The following is a 21611-nucleotide window of genomic DNA, read 5'->3' as shown; positions in this document are numbered from 1 at the left end:
ATTTTCAATCGGGTTTGTGACTTCTGGGACGTACCCTCATGCTCATAAAACCGCTAAAAAGCAAAATTTTCAAGAAAGGAGACAATACTATCACTGAGAACTATCGGCCAAGCAATCTATCACCCTAATAATATTTCAGACGCAATCTTTGATGTAAGTTTGACATATAGTTCGGTCATTTCAGTATGTTATACTTGGCTAAAAGCCCAGTCAATCTTTCCTTTTTTCCACGCGCAATTTGCAGATTTGTCGAAAATGTCAATGCCGGTGTCAAACTCACAAAAGATATGTCATGATGTTTCAAAGTAACTTACCAGATTGTTTTTTTTTTCTATTTCTCTTAACTATTTGATGACCATATCAAGACATGGGATCTCAAAAAAAAGGATGTAGAGCATCTTACAAGGCCTGGGAAGTGTCATTTCCAACGATCTAGGAGGCCTGTTTAGCTAAAAAAAATGTATGGAACGATGCGCGCCAACCCATGGTGGCGCTCCGCTTAACAAGACGTCCTCCCAGGAAATGGTCAAGCCCCCCCCCCCAGCGCCCCCCAACTGAAAAAAATCTGGCTACGCCACTGTATAATAGTATTTGAAAAAGTGTAAAAGTAAGAGGGCCTGACGTTTCGATCCTAGCAGGGTCTTCTTCAGAGGCTGCATGACAAGTTACAGTAAAAGAAGGGACAAATTCACACAGAATACAGACAATTTTATGAGCAGGATGAACACAAAAGAGAAAGATGTAAGAGGATTAGGAGACAAGGCATGAAGAGAAAAAAGAAACCAACAGGGGAAGAGGAGAGGTAGGACATAAACTGCACGTAGAGGGACAAAGAGAGGCCTCTCTTAATCCGGATTAAGGAAAGAGGGTAGGGAGTAAACTAGAGAAGGACAATGACAGGAAAGTGTGGAGAAAAAAGGCGGAAGAGAGCTCCGAGAAGAGGGGGGACAGAAGGGGAACTTGGGGGGGGGGAAAAGAAAGGTTAGTCAGTCCTTTCTGAATGTTGAGCCCATGAGGTTGAATGGTGCGAAGGCGCTGCATCCAGAGTCTCTCTCTGCTGATTCGTACTAGGTCACTGGGACGGCTACCTAAAGGTTCAATTCCCTGTAGGGACATGTCATTAATGGTATGGTTGGGAAAGGTTGGAGTGTTCTCCAACCAGGGTCTCAGTCTTCATGGTGTTGACTGTGGATCTGTGACCCTGGTAGAACCGCTTCTTGAGGGTGGTTTTGGTTTCACCAACATACTGGATGCCGCAAACTCGGCCATAGAGCAGATAGATGACATCAGAGGTTGTGCAAGTGATGTGACCCTTAGTCTTGTCACTCTTGTGTGTGAGTTGCATGCTGTGGCTGGTGATGGAATTGGATTCAACATTGTGGAGGGCTGCAGAGGATGCATCTCGAAGTACGATCACATTTGAAAGTACCATGCTGAATGGTGGGTGTAGGGTTTAAATTTAACGAGTGAAGACTCCCGCAAAAAGAAACGTCTAATGCCGGTAATTTGACCTAGTTTCGAATGAGGTGTAACAGAAGTGACACCACCATCGGTCCCAGAAAAATACACACACAGCTTGCTAACGTCGGTAATTGACTCTAGTCTACAGTCAGTACATACAGCTGCGGTCAATACCCACAGCACAGTATATAAACGATACAGCGATGGACATCTCAGGTCCAGCTAAAGATAACAACTAAGGTATCACGTTTCATTACTGTCTGCATTTTGTAGCGACACGAGCAAAACGTCACTTGCAAGCAACAGAAAGTTAACTTTTTCAGATGGCCGCACGCGGTTTGGGGCGAGTCTTCAATGCCTTTAAATTAAATGATATATAATTGAGATTAGCTCAAAAGCAGTTTTCACTTCATCTTGGCGGTCACTTTTATCATTTTCTTCTAATTCCACACACAGTTTCCTCTTCTTAAAACGCTTAAGTTGGCATTTTGCCGTTTGCGCGTTGAAGAGAGTTGATAAAGTATACAAGGGAGTTGTTATGGAAGTATACAAAACAATTCATCACGTGTACAGACGTCTAACTATATGATGCAATCGTTTCAAGATCCACCAAAGCTTCCGTAAAAAGTATCGACTTCATCACCATAAAAAGAAGGCCGTGGCTATTCTTACGCCGAGTTGTAACAATTATTTATAAACTATTCTTACAACAAAGGCAAATTCAAGAGCAGTAAAGTAAATAAAGCAACTGCGCATGTAGTAGGGGTAACCCTAACCCTAAACATAACCCTAAACCTCGATCCTAACCCTTACCCTAACCCTAACCGGAAATTATTGTTACTCCTCGTCATAAAAATAGTAACTGCGCATGCGTAGTCGGAAATTATTCTTATGACTAGTTGTAACAATAGTCACTTTGTAAAAAGAAACAAATGATTACATATTACGTAACACAAAAGATATGAAAGATACGGCTACAGCGGACCATGCAGCGGACAAAAGTTACCCTAACGATGATTGTGGCGTCTAACGTTAGTATATAGGACAGTGCTCGAATCGATGAAAAGACGTTTTGACAACGTTACTTTATTTGATTACATTTTCTAATTCAGATGTTCACACAGCGATATCTTTCTCTTAAAACTTCCGGTACAAATTGCTGTAAGTTTAACACTAATATTTATGGGAATGACACAGCAAATCTGAAAATCTGTCATGTCATGTTAACGAGAACACAATAGTGTAGATGCAAGTAACTGTAGTGTTAATGACAGCGAGGTACGGCCGTCACACAGACCAAGACTAAAGAGGTATAGCCTACTAACATAATCAACATCCAATTCTAGACTCGCCGTCGACCTGAAGCAGTAAGAATATATTCTTGTAAATTTCAGTCCTAAATCTAGCAGCATGGTGACTTCGAAGTTCGGACACTTAAGAGTTAAAACACCCCAAAACTAAATCTTCTGGTATAAATCATTTGAAAATATACTTCATATGGTGGGAGAATTTTGTTATAGTACGATACACGGCCAAACTTTCTTTCCTGCAAACTGTTTTCACGTTGTTTTCCAAGAAGATTCTTCGTGATTGTGGAACTGGTATTTCTTTGCTAGAGTATTGCGAAGTTCGGACACGCAACCCACAGTGTGTCGGTGGTGATAAAATTGGTGGCGCAGTTGCTCTTTCAGTAATTATACCAGACTTCATAGATCTTCGTCATTTTATTGACAAATATGTAAGTAATTTCTTGCACACGGGTCACTTTGGAGAGAAAATAACTGTAGCTTCGTACTTTTTGGTGAAATTTGACTCTTCCTGTAGATTTTCATGGTGAAATCGTGTATTTCTTAGGGTGTCCGAACTTTCGCAGTATGCCGAACTTCGCAATACTGACTATACTAGTAGTGTGGACTAGCTTAGGCTTACACTTGTTTACTTAGGAAATAGCCTAAGTATAATTATAACGTTTAGGTTGGACTTTTTCAGTGGTTGCGTAGGTAGGCCTAGTGTCTAAAGGCAGGTGCAAATTGCACCGACTGTGACAAAAAATACGTTGGGAATTGGTCAGGTCGGTGCAATTTCCACGAAATTTTGCTCACGACACGACCAAGATCCGACAGTCGGGCCTCGTCATGACCAGGTTGGGCATATCAAACTTGTTTAATATTCGTATTGGCGGTGGGGGGGGGTGGGGGGACATTGCAGTTAGGTCGGGTTGTGGCAGTTTGAGCCTGTCCATGACTTCACTGCAATCCGATTCTAATGGATAGCCAATGAGGAATCGTTGTGAAATCAGGTGACGGCTGCAGTGAATCAACATTGCGGCCTCCATATGGACTGATGAGCAGGAAATTAAACTGTTTTACTTCGCAGGAAATGAAATTCTACCTAATGCCTGTTTTGGACAAGGAAGTTGCAGAGGTGTATGGTATTTCTCAGGGTTGTGTATCAGTAAGTTTTGCCAAACATGCAGATATATATGAAAGCTGGTAGAGTACTTTGTGTTATTCATTGATTGTCTCTCTGAATTTCCTTATCTTTCTCCTTTTCATTCTATTTTTGAGAGATCAATTCAAACTTAAATACATCACTTAAATCACAAGAAAGGGTTGGACAGTTGTTTGGTGTATTTATATATCTATAGGAATCTATGCGATGGTGAGAGAGTGTTTCTCAATAGGAATCTATGCGATGGTGAGAGAGTGTTTCTCAATAGGAATCAATGCGATGGTGAGAGAGTGTTTCTGTGTATACATTTACTTGTTTTGCCTTCGGACTGAGAACTTGAACATGTATACAGTAGGAAACTCAAAGGTTAAGGTAAGTGCTTGTGTGTGACACCTTGGCTGGTAAACACTGCAACTCAAAAAGTATGTGGTGGATGAACTTATAACATGCACCTAATTTAGTGCAAGAAATATTTTCTGTGAAGTTCAAAGATCATTTGAGGTCCAGTTGGTCAAAGTCTGATCACATAATAAGTCAAAAGTACATCAGTTCAAACTTGGTTTGTAGATCACCCTTGTTGAATACAAGATGCATTTTGAAAATGGTTGTGGTCAAAGGTCATTTGTGGTCAACATAGGTGAATGTCTGAAACCTTGTAAACATGATACAGTATGTCAATAAAATCATCTTGGTTGATGTACATTGTTGGTATGTAGATCACCTGATGAGTACAAAGCCCTTATTGAAAATGATGGCCATTAGTCAAAGGTCATCTGACGTCAATAGTGTTGAAAATCTGTAAACCTATTAAACATGATTATGAAGCATTTCATCATGGTTGAAATCTACTGTATGGTGCACCTAGTTTGACATTAGCCCTGAACAGTGGCGGAGAAACAGGGGGGGTTTGGGGGTTTTAACCCCCCACTTTTTGAAGAGGGGGGTTGGCCCACACAATCAACCCCCCCTAGTTTTTGCCAGTAATGTTCTGTTATAGCCTATGTTATGTGCTCCAAATGGCATAATAAATCAAATTATTAAATTTGAAATTGTTAAAGTCATTTCAACCTTTTACCTGGTAGGCTACATCAACAATTAACGACGGAAAACCAAGTTAGAATTGACCCACACATTATTTCTAGCCCCTTTCCCCCACCTTGCGCATTGGAACTTGTAGCTCATAGCGCTAACTTCACCCCACAACAGACATACACAAAACGTTTTGTTGCTGTTGAATAGCTTTGGAACTGTATATACACTTGCCAACTTCAACGAGGTGAAGGAAGGAAAAGAAAAAGAAGAAAGAGAAAAGGAGAAAAGGATGGAGTAGAAAATACGGCAAGAAAACGGGAAGAGAAAGAGGAACAGTGACAAAATTATTCGAATTTGTAAAGCAAACAGCAGATATCACATCATATCAGTGAGCATGAAAATGGCGTTCCACGATAAACAGCCTCCAAACCATGGGCGCAGATCCTGGTGAGGACAGCGGGACCCGTCCCCACCAACTTTTTCAGTAGTGGGGACATGATATACCGTGTCCCCACCAATTTGTCTTGACCAATAGCTGCATTTCAAGTTCCCCTGTATTGAACTTTGGCGCAGTTTGATCCAGCATTGTGCAAATGACATGCAGCAATTCTCATTTTATTGTATTTTATCCACAGTTGTTAAATATAGGACGGAAATCGCATTTGCGGCAGTCTATATTTGTTTTCTGGGAGAGGACCCCAGACCCATCGTATATACAAAAGTCTACTTGGATTATTTGTCCCCTGATTTTCTTTCTGCAGACGCCCATGTATTTCTCCAAACTAAATATCTAAGCCATGAGATCTAAAACTTAAGGAGGTTTAGGAGCATCATTAGGTCTGGGAAGTGTTATTTCCGGCGATCTGGGAGGTATATTTGCCCAAAAAAATCGTGCGCTACGCGCGAACCCATGGTTGCGCTCCGCTTAGATAGTGTCATAGAACAGACACGCGTCCCCACCATTATCCAAGACTGATCTGCGCCCATGCTCAAAACTGTCGATGTGTGTAGTGTTCAGTTTCGGAAATATCTGGTATATTTTATTTCCTTCAACGAAATTTTTAGTAGCCGTCTGAATTTTCGAAAATTCCCTAACCAACATTCTTCATCATACTTCATCATACTCGTGCAATTTTGACCCGTCTGTTAGGGTTTGAAGGAGGTTTTTCTATATCGGTTGTCCATAGATGATATTTTGTGCAACATTATGGATATGTTTTGAAGTGAATTTATTCACGAGAATTGTGAATTTTCAAATTCTGAACAGTGGGGCTGACGGATAGTGTGGGCCGCGATGAAGAATCACCTACAAAAGCAATGATCCACAGGATATGTGATGAAGTCGAACATGATGTGTGACTGGTGACAATCTTCAAAAAGGTTATAGATGAGAAAAATAGTATTTGGAATAAACTTGGTTCTCAGGCAAAAGTGTACATATGGTTGGTCAGTTTCAAGCCCGAGAAGTGCCATTTCCGGTGATCTGGGGGTACCAAAACCAGAAATTGGCTTGTACGCTGCGCGCCAACCAATGGTGGCGCTCCGCTTAGATAGTAATATACGCGCCCCCCGGGTTAGAAAATCCTACATACGCCCCTGGTTAAGTGCAGCTATTCAAGGCCTTGGCAGTGCCATTTACTGCAATCTGGGAGGCAATATTTGCCAAAAAATTCTTGTGCACTTCGTGCCAACTTATGGTGGCGCTCCACTTAGATAGTGAGCCAGCAGTTATGACTTTTTATTTCATCAATGGCCTGCAACCCCCCCACTTCTGACAAGAAATCTCCGCCACTGGCCCTGAAATTGATATGTCAAATTAAATTGATATGTAAGTTTCTCATGCTCTGATTGGATGAAATCGGTGTACTCTCGTTTGTAGTGCTCTGATTGGAAGAAATCGACATACAGTTTATCAAATTAAATTGACACATGTCAATTTCTCATGCTCACATTAGACCACCATGGTCACCTGTCGTTTTGAAGTGTTCTGATTGGAAGAAATCGACATACAGTTTATCAAATTAAATTGACACATGTCAATTTCTCATGCTCACATTAGACCACCATGGTCACCTGTCGTTTTGTAGTGTTCTGGTTGGAAGAAATCAACATATGACAATTTAAATCAACATATGTTGGTTTCTCATTCTCCAATTGGAGGATCATTGTCAAATGTCTTTTCTTGTGCTCTGATTGGACGAAATGGACATATGTCGAATCAAATTGACATTTGTTGATTTTTGTGCTCTCATTGGATGGCTATTGTCACATGTTATTTTCCAGTGCTTTGTTTGGAAAAAATCAACATACTGGACATATGTGAATGCAATCGACATATGTTGAATGCATCAATGCCGATTTCTTCCAATCAGAGCACTAGAAAGCAACATGTGACACTGGTCGTCCGATGACAGCAAGAGCAACCAACATATATTCCAATTCAATTCGACATACAGTATGTCAATAACTTTCACACATTTAAGTTTTTTCCAATCAGAGCCTTAGAAAATGGTATGTGACAATGGTCTCCAATGAGAGGACAATAAACCACACATATACGACATATTTTTCAACAATTTATGTCGATTACATCCCAATAACAATTTAATTTGACATATGTCGATTTCAGGACATCCTAGGCACACCATAGAAGTCCATACATTACTTGGTATGTAGAGAGCATGCGATGAGTGCAAGACTCCTATTGAAAGTGGTGGATGTCAACTAGGTCATTTGAGGTCAACATAGGTTAAAGTCTGAAAAGCTTGTTAAACAACTCAAAACTGCCTTTGTTGAAGGTCAAAGGTCATGTGAGGCTCTAGTTCCAACAATACTAAAGAAAAGTACTTATAAACCACATTGTTAGAAGGCAGGATTGTGGTCCTAGTCCAGGATGGGATGCAACTTTTTGATTTGAGAAACAAACCCCAAGTACACACACTCACAACTAGGCCAATGCAAAGGACAAAAAAAACAAGAATGAACATATTTCTTTCTTTTCAAAAGACCACAACTTCTGCTAAAAACAACCAAAATTTCTTCCAATCCTACAGATGATTGAATTTGTTTGAAAACAAATAAATCATAATTATCAAGGTACAGGGATAACAACATTTCCCTTACAGAGATTTTCTTGCTAAAAATAACTATAGTCAATAATGCATTTCCAAAATTGGATAATAGTGCCTTACCCATTATCTGCAAACATTCTTGCATCTGTAGTGCTCAATATAATGAACACAATTATGCAACTACTTGTAATGTTACTTTCCACTGTGTATAGCAAATTTTGTGCTATGTGCTATCATATGTGTGCACTCAAATATCATAACGTTACAGTAGACCTTGTTGTGACATGCGTAGCCATTGAAGTTTGATTATTCTGAATCGATATTGTGTAAAAAGTTATTTACATGGGCCTTCTGTAATTTTCGTGGAGTTGGGTTTTGGCCAATACTGCATAGCACCCAGGGTAAATGTTAAATCAGGTTTTGAGGATTTGCACATGTTTAGTTGAAACTCCAAAAGTTCTTTGAAGGGCGGACTGTATGTATATATGCAGTTATGAACTGCATGGAATTTATGAGAGATCTGCACACTGTAGGTATGTGGAGTTTTGAAGAGATGTTGGTGAAATTGCTGCAATATCAAAGCGGAGTTGGCAAGTAGGGAAGTACAAGGGCGGTTGAAAGAGGGGCAAGGTGGTGAAAATCGGTTGGAAGGGGCAGGACAGGGTAGGTGGCCCCTGTAAAACAGCAAGGCTAGGGCACTGGACCATCTGCCCTACACATTGTGTAACTGCATTCACAAAGCATCGGCAGTGATACGATCACATCTTTACAATTACACTAGTAAAAGTAAGTCATACAATAAATGCAATTGGTGTTGGATCGGGACACAAGCTTTTTCTCTAGTGACATTACTGCTTAAACACCATTTACTCTTAAAGTTGTACTTATAATGGTGTTTCTACATACAAGCCACACATCGTTGATGCTCTCTGAGGGAATTGACATTATTCACTAAAGCTTCTTATGCCTACAGTAGTCAGCAATAATCAATGCCATTGCCATGCTAAGCAGTTAGCTGCATGCTACTAATGGTAACTAACCAATGTACAACAACAAGTTCTGAGAATCACACGAGCCAGGTATACTTTATTGATTGGCAAAGCTCATTATCAGTCACTATACTGTTGTATTGCAGACTACAATGGCATCTTAGAATTATTTGTAGATCAGATCAGGCATTCAGGATCAGATCGGGCTGAAAATGATAGAGGTTAGGTTAATGCTAAAAACTTGAGTGTTGATATTTAAAGCATCTAAAGGATGTAACCATTAGTCCATTACAGTACAGTAGGTGTAAAACAATACTTAAGGTACAGTGATCAACAAATTGACTATGTCGATAACTTAAAATGATAAGTTTACCACTAGGTTTCCTTGGTTATTGCAATTGTTTTGCACTTGTACTGTTGCAATAAGAGTGCTATTGAGTAAATCACCCTTTATTAAATTGCAGTATTGACTTTTTAGATCGTTCTTTGAATAGAACTATGGTATCGCTTTTTACAATATACTGTACAGTCAAAAATCAATAATCATCCAATTTCTGAGTGTACATATTATACTTCCTACTCTCAACAGGGTACAGCACTACATCCAGAAGAAGAAACTATTTCACAAATAGGGTTGCCAGTTCGCATGTTTCTGACATACTGTATTTGTACATGTATATGTAGCACCAACAAGCATGTCTGAAGCACTTCTTGATACAAACAGGTTTGTTACACTCTGCAGTTAATTGATGTAATTTTGTTCATTGCCTAAGGCATTAATGCATTACAGCAAATTTTCATGATTGTCATCTTAAAATCCATTTAATGTTAAATATTCCAAAATGTTGTGGTTTCATTAACTATCTTACCTTTGAAGGTTATTTAAATACTTCATCAATGTTTGGAGTATACTTGAAAGGATACCTATAGGTCTTGATTGATATCTACATTTCAGAAAAGAGAATTGAAAAAAAAGTGCCAGAAATTTTGTTTTTCTTGAATTTACAGCAAATACATTGAAGTTAATATTGGTTTCCATTCTGCAATCACAAACTTACGACACTTGTGTAACATTTACTATATTCGGAACTTCCAACTGATTTCAAGCAATAGTCAATTAAGACATTTAGTGGAATAGTGAGTGAAAACAATGCTACAGCATTTCTTTTATTTTAACCAGTGCTTACGTTAACTTTGTTATGATGGAATTTATTTTCTTTCCATCTGAAACCACTATATTAATGTAAATATGCTATGGGACAATTTTGGTATAGTAAAACGAAGTCAAGTAATAAATTAAAGGTGAACAAGTGTCGCAGGTCTCAAGTCAAGAAACAACTGATAACTTATTAAACAAGTTAATGACCTGACTCCTCCTTAGCCAATCATTTTTCTGAGACATGAAGAAGTTACATTTAGTCATTTATTTTAGAATAACAATTGTTTTCATTTATATTGAATGAAGTACATGACCTTAACAAGTGCCAAAGAGGCATGATGTTAATGGTAGTTAGGCATGCAGAGTTAAAACCTGATAACAATTATTATTTATGAAAGATTAGTCAAGTTTAGATGTTGGTGTGAGTCCACACAGATTAGGCATGGAGACCTTCAGTTCTCTAATAATATAAATTCACCAATGCTTTTCCTGTACAGAAGTTTGGAAGAACCTGATAGAGGATGGGGTTCCATATGGAGGCCTACATCCAAACGTCTACTAGCAAAAGCTGAGAAGAAAATCCTGCAGGGTAAGAGTGTTGAATGTTGTTTGTGTTAGGTGTGGCTTCCTCTTTTGTAAGGATTTATGGATTTTACACATAGCACCTCTTATTGGCTGGGATGTCAGTATAACCTTGTTGCTTTGTCATGAAAGAAGCAGCAAGATTTCTGTGTGATTTAGCTCTTACTACTAATAATTCTGCCATAGATGATCTAGCCAATATTAACAACTGTCAAACCAGAGTTGCATTATAACAGAATTTCTTTTTATTTCATGTTACACTGCATTGTAAAGTGCATGATAACCACAAAGTCTGAGTTTAAGACCCAACCATTGACCTCCTTCTGTGGAGCTTACAATCTAAAAGCTAAGTCCAAGTTAAATGTTGACAACCACAACTGCATAATTGTTTGTAAGGTGCTTCAGTAATTGAAGCAACAATATCACTAGGTACATATGCATTGATGAAGTAGAGACACACTATTCCCACCTAGTGAGTCCCAAAATTACTGCATTAAAACATGTGATAATGTTTGCTCCATTTAACTGGAAGGTAACCTAGGTGAAAGCCATAAGCTACCCATAATGAATTGTTATGTAACATTTTAATAGTCACAAGTTGCTTGTAACTTTTGTTCATTTTACAGCACTTGACATTCCATATTCAGGGGAATATGTCAAGGTTAACGATCGAGATGAGATATGGACAGTCAAGATCAATCCAACAAACTCAAAGAAGACTCCTCTTGTCCTCATGCATGGCTTTGGAGCAGGATTAGCATTTTGGGTGTTAAATTTCAAAGCATTATCACACAACAGACCAGTCTACGCAATAGACACTCTTGGATTTGGTCGGAGTTCTCGACGGACTCTTCCCTTTGATGCAGAGAAGGCAGAAGAAGCTTTTGTTGAGTGTATAGATGGTTGGAGGAAATCAATGAAGATTGATAAAATGATTCTACTCGGTCATAGCTTTGGGGGATACTTGGCATTTGCCTATGGCTTGAGGCATCCGGATAAATTAAAACACTTAATCCTTGCTGATCCATGGGGATTTCCTAATGAACCAGAAGAGAGAGACAAGTTACAAAGGCAGCTGCCCTTTTGGGTTAGAGGTGTTGCCATGTTGGCCATGGCTTTCAATCCACTCTCAGGAATTCGTGCATTAGGTCCATTTGGTAAGTGTTTAATGTGTCAAACACCCCCCCCCCCCCACCCACGCTTACCAAAAATTGTTTGTAGAGTTAGTGGATTTCAAGTCACTTAACTTTTAAAACAAAGTGCTAGAGGATTATTACTTGTTCTTTCTTGTGATGTAATGATTAAATATGCACACTTGTTTTAGTATGTGTCAGTGTGCGAGTCACTTGGCTTGTGAAGAGAAACTGTAGCATAACAACAGCAACAACAACTACAAAGTCTTATAATTAAAAACCTTGTCAATACAATAACTCCAAAAGAAAGCTTTGATGAACTTGTACGTTACTAACTTGATCAACTCGAGAAATCCCATTGATTGTTGTAGCTCTGTCAAAGTCTGAAAATGTTTTAAACATACCTCACTCCAATAGGTACGCTTAAACAAACTTTTCACTTGGTGTATGGATTTGCTTTAGTTGGTACAAGAATTCTGTGGGTTGTTGTAGAGTTCAAAACTCATTTGAGATCACCAGAGTTCAAAGTTCAAAATCCCTGAAAAAACAATTACTAGTTCTGAAGTAAGCTTGGAGGAATTTCATGTATAGTATGTGAATCCACTAGCAGCCTATCGATTGTTATTGAAGTAAAGTGTCATTTGAGGTCATTAGAGGTCAAAGTATGAAACTCTTGTAAGCATGATACCTCCAAAAGTATAGCTGCAAAGATTTGGGGTATACATCTTCTTTAGTAAGTACAAGAATTTTATCGATTCAAAAGTCATCATAGGTCACCTGAGTGTATGAACCTTGCTGATCATGCACATTCAGCAGTGTTCAAACTTGAAATCAGTGCCACATTAAATTTTTACATGGATGTTGCAAGGAATCACAAGGCCATGATTTAGCTTTCTATGATTGGTTATGATGCCGAGGGTTCAGAAACCTTTGCAATCGTGATGGTGTGTGTGTATGTATGTGACGGCCCGACTGTGTTAACACAATATCTCAAGCAGTACAAGTTGAGTCAATGTCATGTTTGGTAGGTAGATGCCAAAATGTCAATACCTCTTCAACAGTGTGTCCCATTTAGTTGATATGTGGTTTCTGGGTATGGTGATGATACTACATATTATGTATGCTCTTTGCAACAACTTTGACCTATGTATTAATGTTCAGAAGTTGGTGGGGCCTAAATGGGAAATAGTCAATAACAGCTTGTAAACATGATATTTCATCAACCACAAGTTGGATCAATGTCATACTTGGTAGACAGATGCCAGTGATTGGAATTAGAGTAGAGGTCAGCAGGTGTCAAAGTCTGAAAACCTTTTAAACATGATAACTCCAAAATTAAAGCTTGAATCAATTTGTCATTTCTTCCAATGGTATGATTTTATTTTGACGAACATAGCTTAGTCAAATTCAGTTAAGTTTGAAAGGGCTCTATAAGTCTTTAACAGAACATATATTCATCCAGGAAGTTCAAGAAAGTTTATATGTAGTATTGCTGTAAGCACACTTAAACAGCTGTTATCCGGTTTCACCTTCTGAGCTCCAAGGGGTTAACAGGTCAAATGGTCGAAAATTTGCTCAAGGAGTCAAAAGGATATCACAACTGGTCTTAAATTGGCAATTTGTTTTGTGATTTATACCAGATGACTTGTGGTTTGTCAAAATATTTCACAGTGCATTAAAACAATGTCATGTAGAGCTCTGCAGTCTGTGATAACAAATAGTAAAAAGGACTTGTAAGCTCAAAGTTGGTAACAGAAAATTGCCATTTATTCATACAATCTGTGTGTCTACAGTATATTTGACATAGGAATTGGAATAAAAGTTCTATACTGTAAAATCCTTACCAGTGAATTAAATGGTTGGTGCTTTGTCAACATGATTCCTGATACATTTCTTTATATGTTGCCACATTAGTAAGAAGTAAATCTTCTTCATTTTGGTGTGCCCAATTATATTAATATACATCGCTTACCACGCTTGAATATGTTTAGGTAGCGTAACCACTAATCATTTTCGTTTTCTGGTTATTTATGATGTTAATTGGGAATGGGAACGTGACAGAGCCATGTCTTTATAAGGCTCAACAGGCCAAAACATGTATAACAATTGTTGTACACCACTGTTTTCATTGAGATCATTTCTGCCTGCAGACTGGACAGTTATGATCTTAAATGCTAGCTTTTATCTGGTTAACCACAAAATAAATCACTTTGAAGATTACCACAGTAGCAGTAGGGAGCCATTCTTATTACAGCACTCTCCATTATTGTTGGTTACTTCTCTGCATTACTTGTTATCTGAATTGATTCACCACTTGTGGCAAAAATTGTAGGTCTGGCTACTTGAAATATGTTGTATTACATCTTAATAATAATGTGATGCATCTTAATACTATCCATAATGCATCAATACAACTACAATATCATGTGATGCTTTCTCTTTGATTTCAGGACCATTTGTTGTCAGAAAGATAAGGGGTGACATCCAGTATAAATTCAGAGACCTCTTTGATGATGACAGAATAATGAACTATATCTACCACTGTAATGCACAACAGCCTGCAAGGTAATAAAGCAGTAAATATTTTGACATTGAAAAGAGTTTAGTGATAATCTAAGACATAAATTGGACAAATAGTAAGGTTCCACATGGAAAATATTAATGTTAAAAGGACTAAATAGAGTATTAAAGTACTGGGAAACAGACAGTTCTTGTCTAGGGAGAGCTTGTTTAACAAGTTTAATCCTGAAGTTTATGGTTTTCTTACATACAGACCTTCTCAAAAAGTAACACAATCAGTTAGACTTTCAGTCTTTCATGTCACCAAATGTAGCAGTTTCTATACCTTAGTTCATTCACCATTAGGCATTTGTTCCATGTTTGGAATTTCCATGTTGTTGTCTTTGGTTAACTGTTTGCTTTACACATTCAATGTGACACTTAGTGAAACTATGTTCAGTAGATGGCTATAGAAACTCATTATAGCTATGAAACAATGTGAATAGTTGTTGCCCATACTAACAGCAAACTTACTCATAGCTGTCAAGAAAAACAATATATACTTGACATGTCTATCAGAACTATGGGCCATACTGTCTTCTAGAAGCCTGTTTCCTGTACAGTAAAATACAAGAAAAGTCCAACTTTTGTTTATGATTTTACTGTAAATATACTGTTGCTTACATTAGGCCTATGTATACATTACAGAAAATTCAGTTCATCCTGAACTTTATACTTAGTATGTAGTACCTGCTTGGTGAGTATAAGAACTCTATTGAAATTGGTAGAGGTCAAAGGTCATTTGAAGTTAAAATCCAAATCCCTTGTAAACATTGGCAAGTTATAATGGCAAGGAATCACTCTGCCGTTGGTGTTCTGGGTGTATTAAAAACACTTCATTACATTTCCTCATTGACATGTATGTCACATCCAAATGCTCAATGTATATTTGTCAATATGTCAACACCCTGCAATAATTAATTTACCATCAGCAAATTACATGGCATGAATAAGCACCTTACGATAATCAATGCTAATCATTACAACACGAAAAATCGATACTGGTATCCTCCTAAGGCTTCATGACATCAGAATAGAATACACTAGGTGCAAGTTGGATAGCTCATGAGATATGTACAACATACTTCATCTTAATAATGCATCCAGAAGAATGCATTGTTATCAGCATATTGCAAGATTCAACAGCACTGCATGCTGCTCTATAACTGTGTTTAAAACAAGTTCCACAACCACATGGAGGTTATGACTGTAGACCCTAGTTTATACAGATGGTTACTGTGTGTAAACCCTACTGTATGGTAGCAAAGTTGAATTGCTGATTACTAGAGTACAGGGGCCCACATAGCATACAAGGAAGTCAGTATGTATACAACAAAGGCACCGTATGGTAGCTTCATCCTTGAATATTGTAGCTACATATACTAAGAGTTTGGCAGTGAACCATCTAGGTGGCAGTGAACCATGTAGGTAGAATGATCTTGTTGTCATGACTACAGGTCACAAATATATTGTTGTATCCATTACTCGCTTCCCACAATTCTCTTCTTTAACATTATGTAACTTCTTATATCTTCTTACACTCATTTAATAAATTAAAATACTGTTTATATGGAAACATCTATAGGTATGGTGGTATGGGGTCTGAAATGTTATTGTGTGGTGGTTTGAGAGTGTCAGAGATGAGTTTAGTGGTATATATGTTAGTTTTTCTTTTAATGTTGTTTTCTTTTATGTTGTGTAGTGGAGAAACAGCTTTCAAGTCGATGTCTTCCTTTGGGGCCTGGGCCCAACAGCCGATGTTGGATAGGATTCACCTTCTAGACCCCATTGTGCCTCTGGATATGATATATGGGACAAAAACTTGGATGGACCTTACCATTGGAGAGAAAGTATTTAACATACGCAAAGATTCCTGGGTCAAGACACATGTGAGTCAAAATATTTTTACATTGAAAAAGCTTTTATTGAAAGGCTTTACGTAGCTAACAAGTTGATTGAAAGTAAGAACTATGCAAGCACTTTCTCCACTGATAAGCTGAAGGTGATTCAGGGGTGGTTGTAACAGGTTTGGGTGTTTTTCTGCAAATGAAAGTTAAGGAGTGCTATTGCCTTTGGTAAAAGGAAAAGGTCATTAATGTTAGAAGTAAAGTTAAGGATGAGCATTACTAAATGTGTCCACAAATCAGAATTCGTTTGTTGCTGTAATTTGGTAGGTGTCATGAACAGGACAGCAATGGGAAGTGAACAGCTATGAAGGTTGTGTATAATGTTTGTTTTGCTTGCTTTGTTTGTAAAGTTCTTCAATATCTTGTACACATCAAAACCATTAAATTTCCATTCTAGTGGAGTCATATCAGAGTATTGCTGAAGTTACTTAGTTGATAGATTAAACTACAGAGCAAAATCAAAGAAATCACCATCTCATCTCTTTAAAACATTTGTTCTACTAGCATTTCAAAGTTAACATATCCTACACGTCCCTGTACATATTTACCATTGTACACAAGGAAGCTGCTGCTGAAAATGAGGGGGAAGCATGGGATGAAGAGTAGTGCATTCTCACTGAAATATGAAAACAAAGTGGTCCCAGCGAGATTATTTTACCCAGGACCCAGTTTGGTTCTCAATGCCTCTGAATGCAGTGACCATCCTTCATGATGTGCTAGTTTATACTGTAGCAGATAGTACTGTTAAACATAATGGGACAAAAGAATTTAAGCAAGGCTTAACACAAGTGAAGGCTGAAAATCTTCGCAAAACATGGGAATGAATGATTGCAAACTATGTAAAACTGCATTATGTTCGAAAATCGAAACACTCAATAATACAAAAAGTAAATATTTAATGAGCTTGACTTTTGGTATGTGGATGTCCATGATCTAATACAGGTATTATTGTTTTCTTTCAAGCCAACAGAGGTCAATGTTTGTAATCCTTGTAATACAATAACTCTTAAAGTAGAGCTTGAATATACTTCATATATGGGTCTACACCATTGAGTACAACAGTACTATTGTTCTTAAACAGAGTTCACATGATGAGTTCAACTTACTTATTACTTGCAGACACCAAACATTATTTTTGACATGCTAGCATTCAAGGTCTTGTAGCAGCAAATAATTACTAAGCTTGCAACTGTCAAACTACTAGAATGTGCCTCATCTTTTCCCAACGTTATGCCAGGCAATTTGCATTGTCGCTTCCTATTATCATTATTTGTAACATGGATTTGTTTTTCTCTCTATACATGTAGTTTATCAAAGGGGCAGGACACCATGTGTATGCAGACAAAGCTGAAGAGTTCAACAGTGTGATCAACAAAATCTGTCACAACATAAACTAATAGCATGAAATATTATGGCCATATCAGGCATAATCATCTACCAGTCTTCAAGCAAGGTACTGGTACAATCAATCTATGAACCAATGGTTTGATTACCTATGAGTTTGTAAGTTAACTTAGAAATAGATTACTTGATAGACTGGAAGAGTACAACAGACATGTCACTTTTCCAATTTTCTCATAAGTTGTTTCTTACTTTCTTTTGTCCTTTTCTTGAACCCTTTCTTGACAAACTAAACCAGCATAAGAAAATTTAAGCCACTGAGTATGGACATCTTTGTTAACTTGTCTTCCTAACACAATGAGATTCATATTCTATATGAAAGCAATGTGAATGACACTTTCAAAAGTGGTTTATGGTTTGCGTTAATTTTGTTTTGAGACATGTATATGCAAAGGAACACTGGTACCAACTTAGTCTATCATGTTAGGATAACAAGATCATGTGTTAAAGTGTTAGGGCCAAGGCTAGACAAACGAATGAGTGTGTCCACTATGTAACTACTGCGTATCTCTCTTCTCATGATCTAAGTCTGGCTGATCCATGGCCAATTTCCCATATTTTTTAATTGCTATTTGCATGTCTGGTACAAAGTACTTTGAATCATTATCTCTCTAAACAACAACCCTCAGAAGCAAGTAAACACAAAATAAACAGTATGTTGGGTAAATTGTTTTGTGAGAGGAAAATGTGAGTGCAACCAAACCAAACCTCAAGTAAGGTTTGAAAATCAAGATCTTGTTTCATGGTATGATGTCTGGTGCATGAATCTGGACCCATATGTGATGTGGGAAGTTAATTGGCCTGAAGTGGACACTACTTGATATAACAGAAGGGAAAATCCAGAATACCAGTCTAGTATTTCTCTTGTTTAGCTGATGTGAGATATCATACAATGTAAGCAGGACGTATAAGCATCATCTTGATTCATCTTAATATAACCCAAAGCTTTCATGTACAGTATGCATAAGCCTCATTGTCTTTACCTTCCTATAACCAGAATTTTTAAAAATAATATATTTGCCATGCTTTGTCTTTTATAACTTATTGCAGACAGTGTGTATTTTAAGTCATGACATATTCATATAATATTAATACAATGTACAACTTGCATGTTTCATTTTCCAAGTTTTATGCTAATTTATGGACAAAATTTGATTAATTGCATGCAATGCAGAACAAACAACCTACATTAGTTGAGCATTGAGTTACTCTCTTCTTTCTGTACAATTCTACAAATAATGTATCAAAGAAAAAAACTGTATTTATAAATTCATGGTATGGCACTCTAGCCAAGAATCTGTTGAGTAAATTTGTTTAATATAGGGTTTTATTGTACTTGTAATAACAATATTAGTGAATATTTTAGTTGCATATTTGGTAGAAATTGCTTCCTCACAATGCATTCTATATCAGGAGCTATGTACTACAAGAGATCTATTTTATGGTGTATCTTTGTAAATAAATCTCCTTTTGGCACAATTTTGGATTGATGAACATTTATTTCTTTCAATATTCTTCATTGTATATTCCATGCTTGAATTCAGGAGTAGCATTGTCACTTGTTAAGTAGTGCATTAAGGTGACACTGAGGTATGTATTTCCCTAAGGTTAGTTGAGATGATAGCCAACTAGTATATCAAAGCTATAAAAGATTTAAATCATGTAAATGAATTTATTTCAAATATGCTTTTGAGTTAACATGAGATATATATAACAATTGGAGTGCAATGGTGTGGAAATGCCAACTGTTCTCTCTTTTTGTGCATTTCTTCAAGTAATTAAATCCCTGCTGCGTATCATGTATTTCATTTAAAGGCATTTACCATCATTGCCCCAGAGTGGAAGACATAATACGAAGAGATATTTACTATCAAAACACCTTTTCCCCTTAATTTTGTGGGTTATTTAAATAGCAGCTATAGGCATGAATAGCACACTTTAGTCTTTATATTGAGCCGCTTACCGTTTGCTGTGCTCTGATTTAATCACAAAATTGCAATACAATTCAAAGGTTGAAGATGAAACAATTGAAACTCAATAAAGACAATGAGATTGCAACTTGATTTAACAATGAGATACCAAGGAAGTTCTTCTGAGATTTATTTATTGCAGCTGTATATAAAATACACGTTTCTTTCTGCTGATACTTCAAACCTTAACCAGTATAAAGTGACAAAGATTTAGGTTAAACTTTACAGAAATGGCTTTGATGAAAGGTCTGGTATTGAAGTAGCAAAATTTGTGGCTTAATACCACCCTTTACCTCAATTTCAAAGAAGTTGATATTTTAAGATTAACTTGTCAAACATTTGAGATAATGTTGCAATTTCATTGAATAAGTCAAAATAGACATATTGTAATATTGTAGGGTGTAAAGTGGACATTTGAGATAATCTAGTTGAAACTTTGATGTGTGTGGAAATTTGGCAATAGGATAGTTGAATTTTGAGATACACATCTTTGCAATGATTTCTTTTTGTACGAAACGAGTCAAGAAATAGATCTAAGGTACCTGGAAGTTCCCCCAACTGGACGTCAAATGTTGCATTTTGAGGAATATTTAGACTATGATTTAGATCTATATAGTTAGCTCTAACAGCAAGATTATGTTAATCAAAAACCAATTCAAAATTTCTGCCGAACCACTTTATGAGAAGGCCATAGACGAATCAAGGAATTGCCAGAGGACGGATGCTGCCCTCTTTTGGGTCATTGAAGCTGACTCCATTACAGAGGATTAGTGTCTTGCAGAGGATTTTAGAGTTCACCGTACTGGATGTCAAATGTATTCTGAGACACATTTAGACTATAAATTAGGTCTATATAAGTAGCCCTTAAGGCAAGCTTTTGCCAATAAATATTTTGTGTGAGGTTGGGGGGGGGGGGTGGGGGATGTGTTCACATCCGTATTAGCGGTCAAATTCTTTCCCGGTTGAATCCGCAAAAAACCCAGACTGAACCAATTCTCAGCTGCTATTTTTGATATTGTTCATATATACAGGGTCGTAGCCACAGGGAGCATGGGAACCCTGCCTTCAATTCTCTTCCTAAAGACTTCCATTGTGTCATACACGCGCGCAAATTCGTATAAAACTATGTAAGTTAATATAATGGAAATGATAGCACAATTTTACATACAAGTCCTCTTGCTGAAAGAAACATTTCTCAAAAACCTACCCTTTAGTATTTACAAAGTTATTGACATTAAAATGTCGCTTCAAATGTCTTCCAAGTGGTATTGGGTGCTATTAAACAATCTAATTTAAATAGTCTTTATCTAATTTCAACAAAACATTGGCCAAACAGCTGCTCGATTTGGGGAGTGTTGAATGGGGAGGATTAATGACCAGCGGAGTCCCAGGGATCTTAAAATCTTAGGGTGGGGTGGAAATATCAGTCAGCCTGAAGAAATGCATTGTAAATAAGTTTGGAGCAATAGCAGGGGTTCTAAAACTAAATGGCTTGTACAGGTTCGGGACTGATTTTCACAACATAGATAAAATACATTTTTTAGGGATATTTTCCTTGGGCAAAATGTAATCACTGGAGGCAACTTGTAGTGCTGGGGAACACTTGCCTCCGCCCCATAGTAAGTTAGATAGACCCTGGAACTCTTCCAGTTAAAGTCAGAATCGTGCTTTGGCTTTGAAGTCATGTACTGAGATTTATTACCGACAATTGCTCATGGTCCAACTCGAGGGTCTCGATGCATCAGGTGCAGGGGGTGGTCTAGTCCACATAGACTCGGGTCTGGGTCACACTTGCTTTCGGCCATTGGGCCCAGTGTTTGGACTCCTACTAGTGTAATTGCACCGGAATGCTCTTTAAATCGGACAATTGTTTATTTTACTCTGTCTTTCATAGCC

At 37.5% G+C, this 21611-nt stretch overlaps 1 protein-coding gene across 6 annotated transcripts; it reads left to right on the top strand.

The window, feature by feature from the left end:
• Window positions 1–2372: 2372 nt before the first annotated feature.
• On the top strand, window positions 2373–19467 carry LOC139963468 ((Lyso)-N-acylphosphatidylethanolamine lipase-like). Of its 6 annotated transcripts, none has more exons than XM_071964308.1 (7): window positions 2373–2492; window positions 9594–9728; window positions 10661–10752; window positions 11372–11902; window positions 14329–14443; window positions 16140–16326; window positions 17652–19467. In XM_071964308.1, exons 2-7 carry the CDS (start codon window positions 9700–9702, stop codon window positions 17739–17741), a joined length of 1044 nt encoding a protein of 347 aa, XP_071820409.1. In that variant the 5' UTR covers window positions 2373–2492; window positions 9594–9699; the 3' UTR covers window positions 17742–19467. The 6 variants fall into 6 exon arrangements, with proteins under 6 accessions (XP_071820409.1, XP_071820384.1, XP_071820375.1 ...); XM_071964283.1 differs by having other exon boundaries at window positions 2409–2622; XM_071964274.1 differs by having other exon boundaries at window positions 2409–2771.
• Window positions 19468–21611: the final 2144 nt, after the last annotated feature.

The sequence above is a fragment of the Apostichopus japonicus genome, chromosome 3 (genome assembly GCF_037975245.1).
Source record: "Apostichopus japonicus isolate 1M-3 chromosome 3, ASM3797524v1, whole genome shotgun sequence".
NCBI classification, from domain to species: Eukaryota; Metazoa; Echinodermata; class Holothuroidea; order Aspidochirotida; family Stichopodidae; genus Apostichopus; species Apostichopus japonicus.
The sequence above is the reverse complement of the archived record's forward strand: the minus strand, read 5'-3'. Positions and strand labels throughout refer to the sequence as shown.

Bases quoted from the DNA above. Each gene is read 5' to 3' on its own strand.
- LOC139963468 (XM_071964308.1), top strand. From the start codon at position 9,700: ATGTCTGAAGCACTTCTTGATACAAACAG. The intron at 9,729-10,660 runs GTTTGTTACACT...TTTCCTGTACAG, and splicing joins GCACTTCTTGATACAAACAG to AAGTTTGGAAGAACCTGATA. The intron at 16,327-17,651 runs GTGAGTCAAAAT...CTATACATGTAG, and splicing joins ATTCCTGGGTCAAGACACAT to TTTATCAAAGGGGCAGGACA.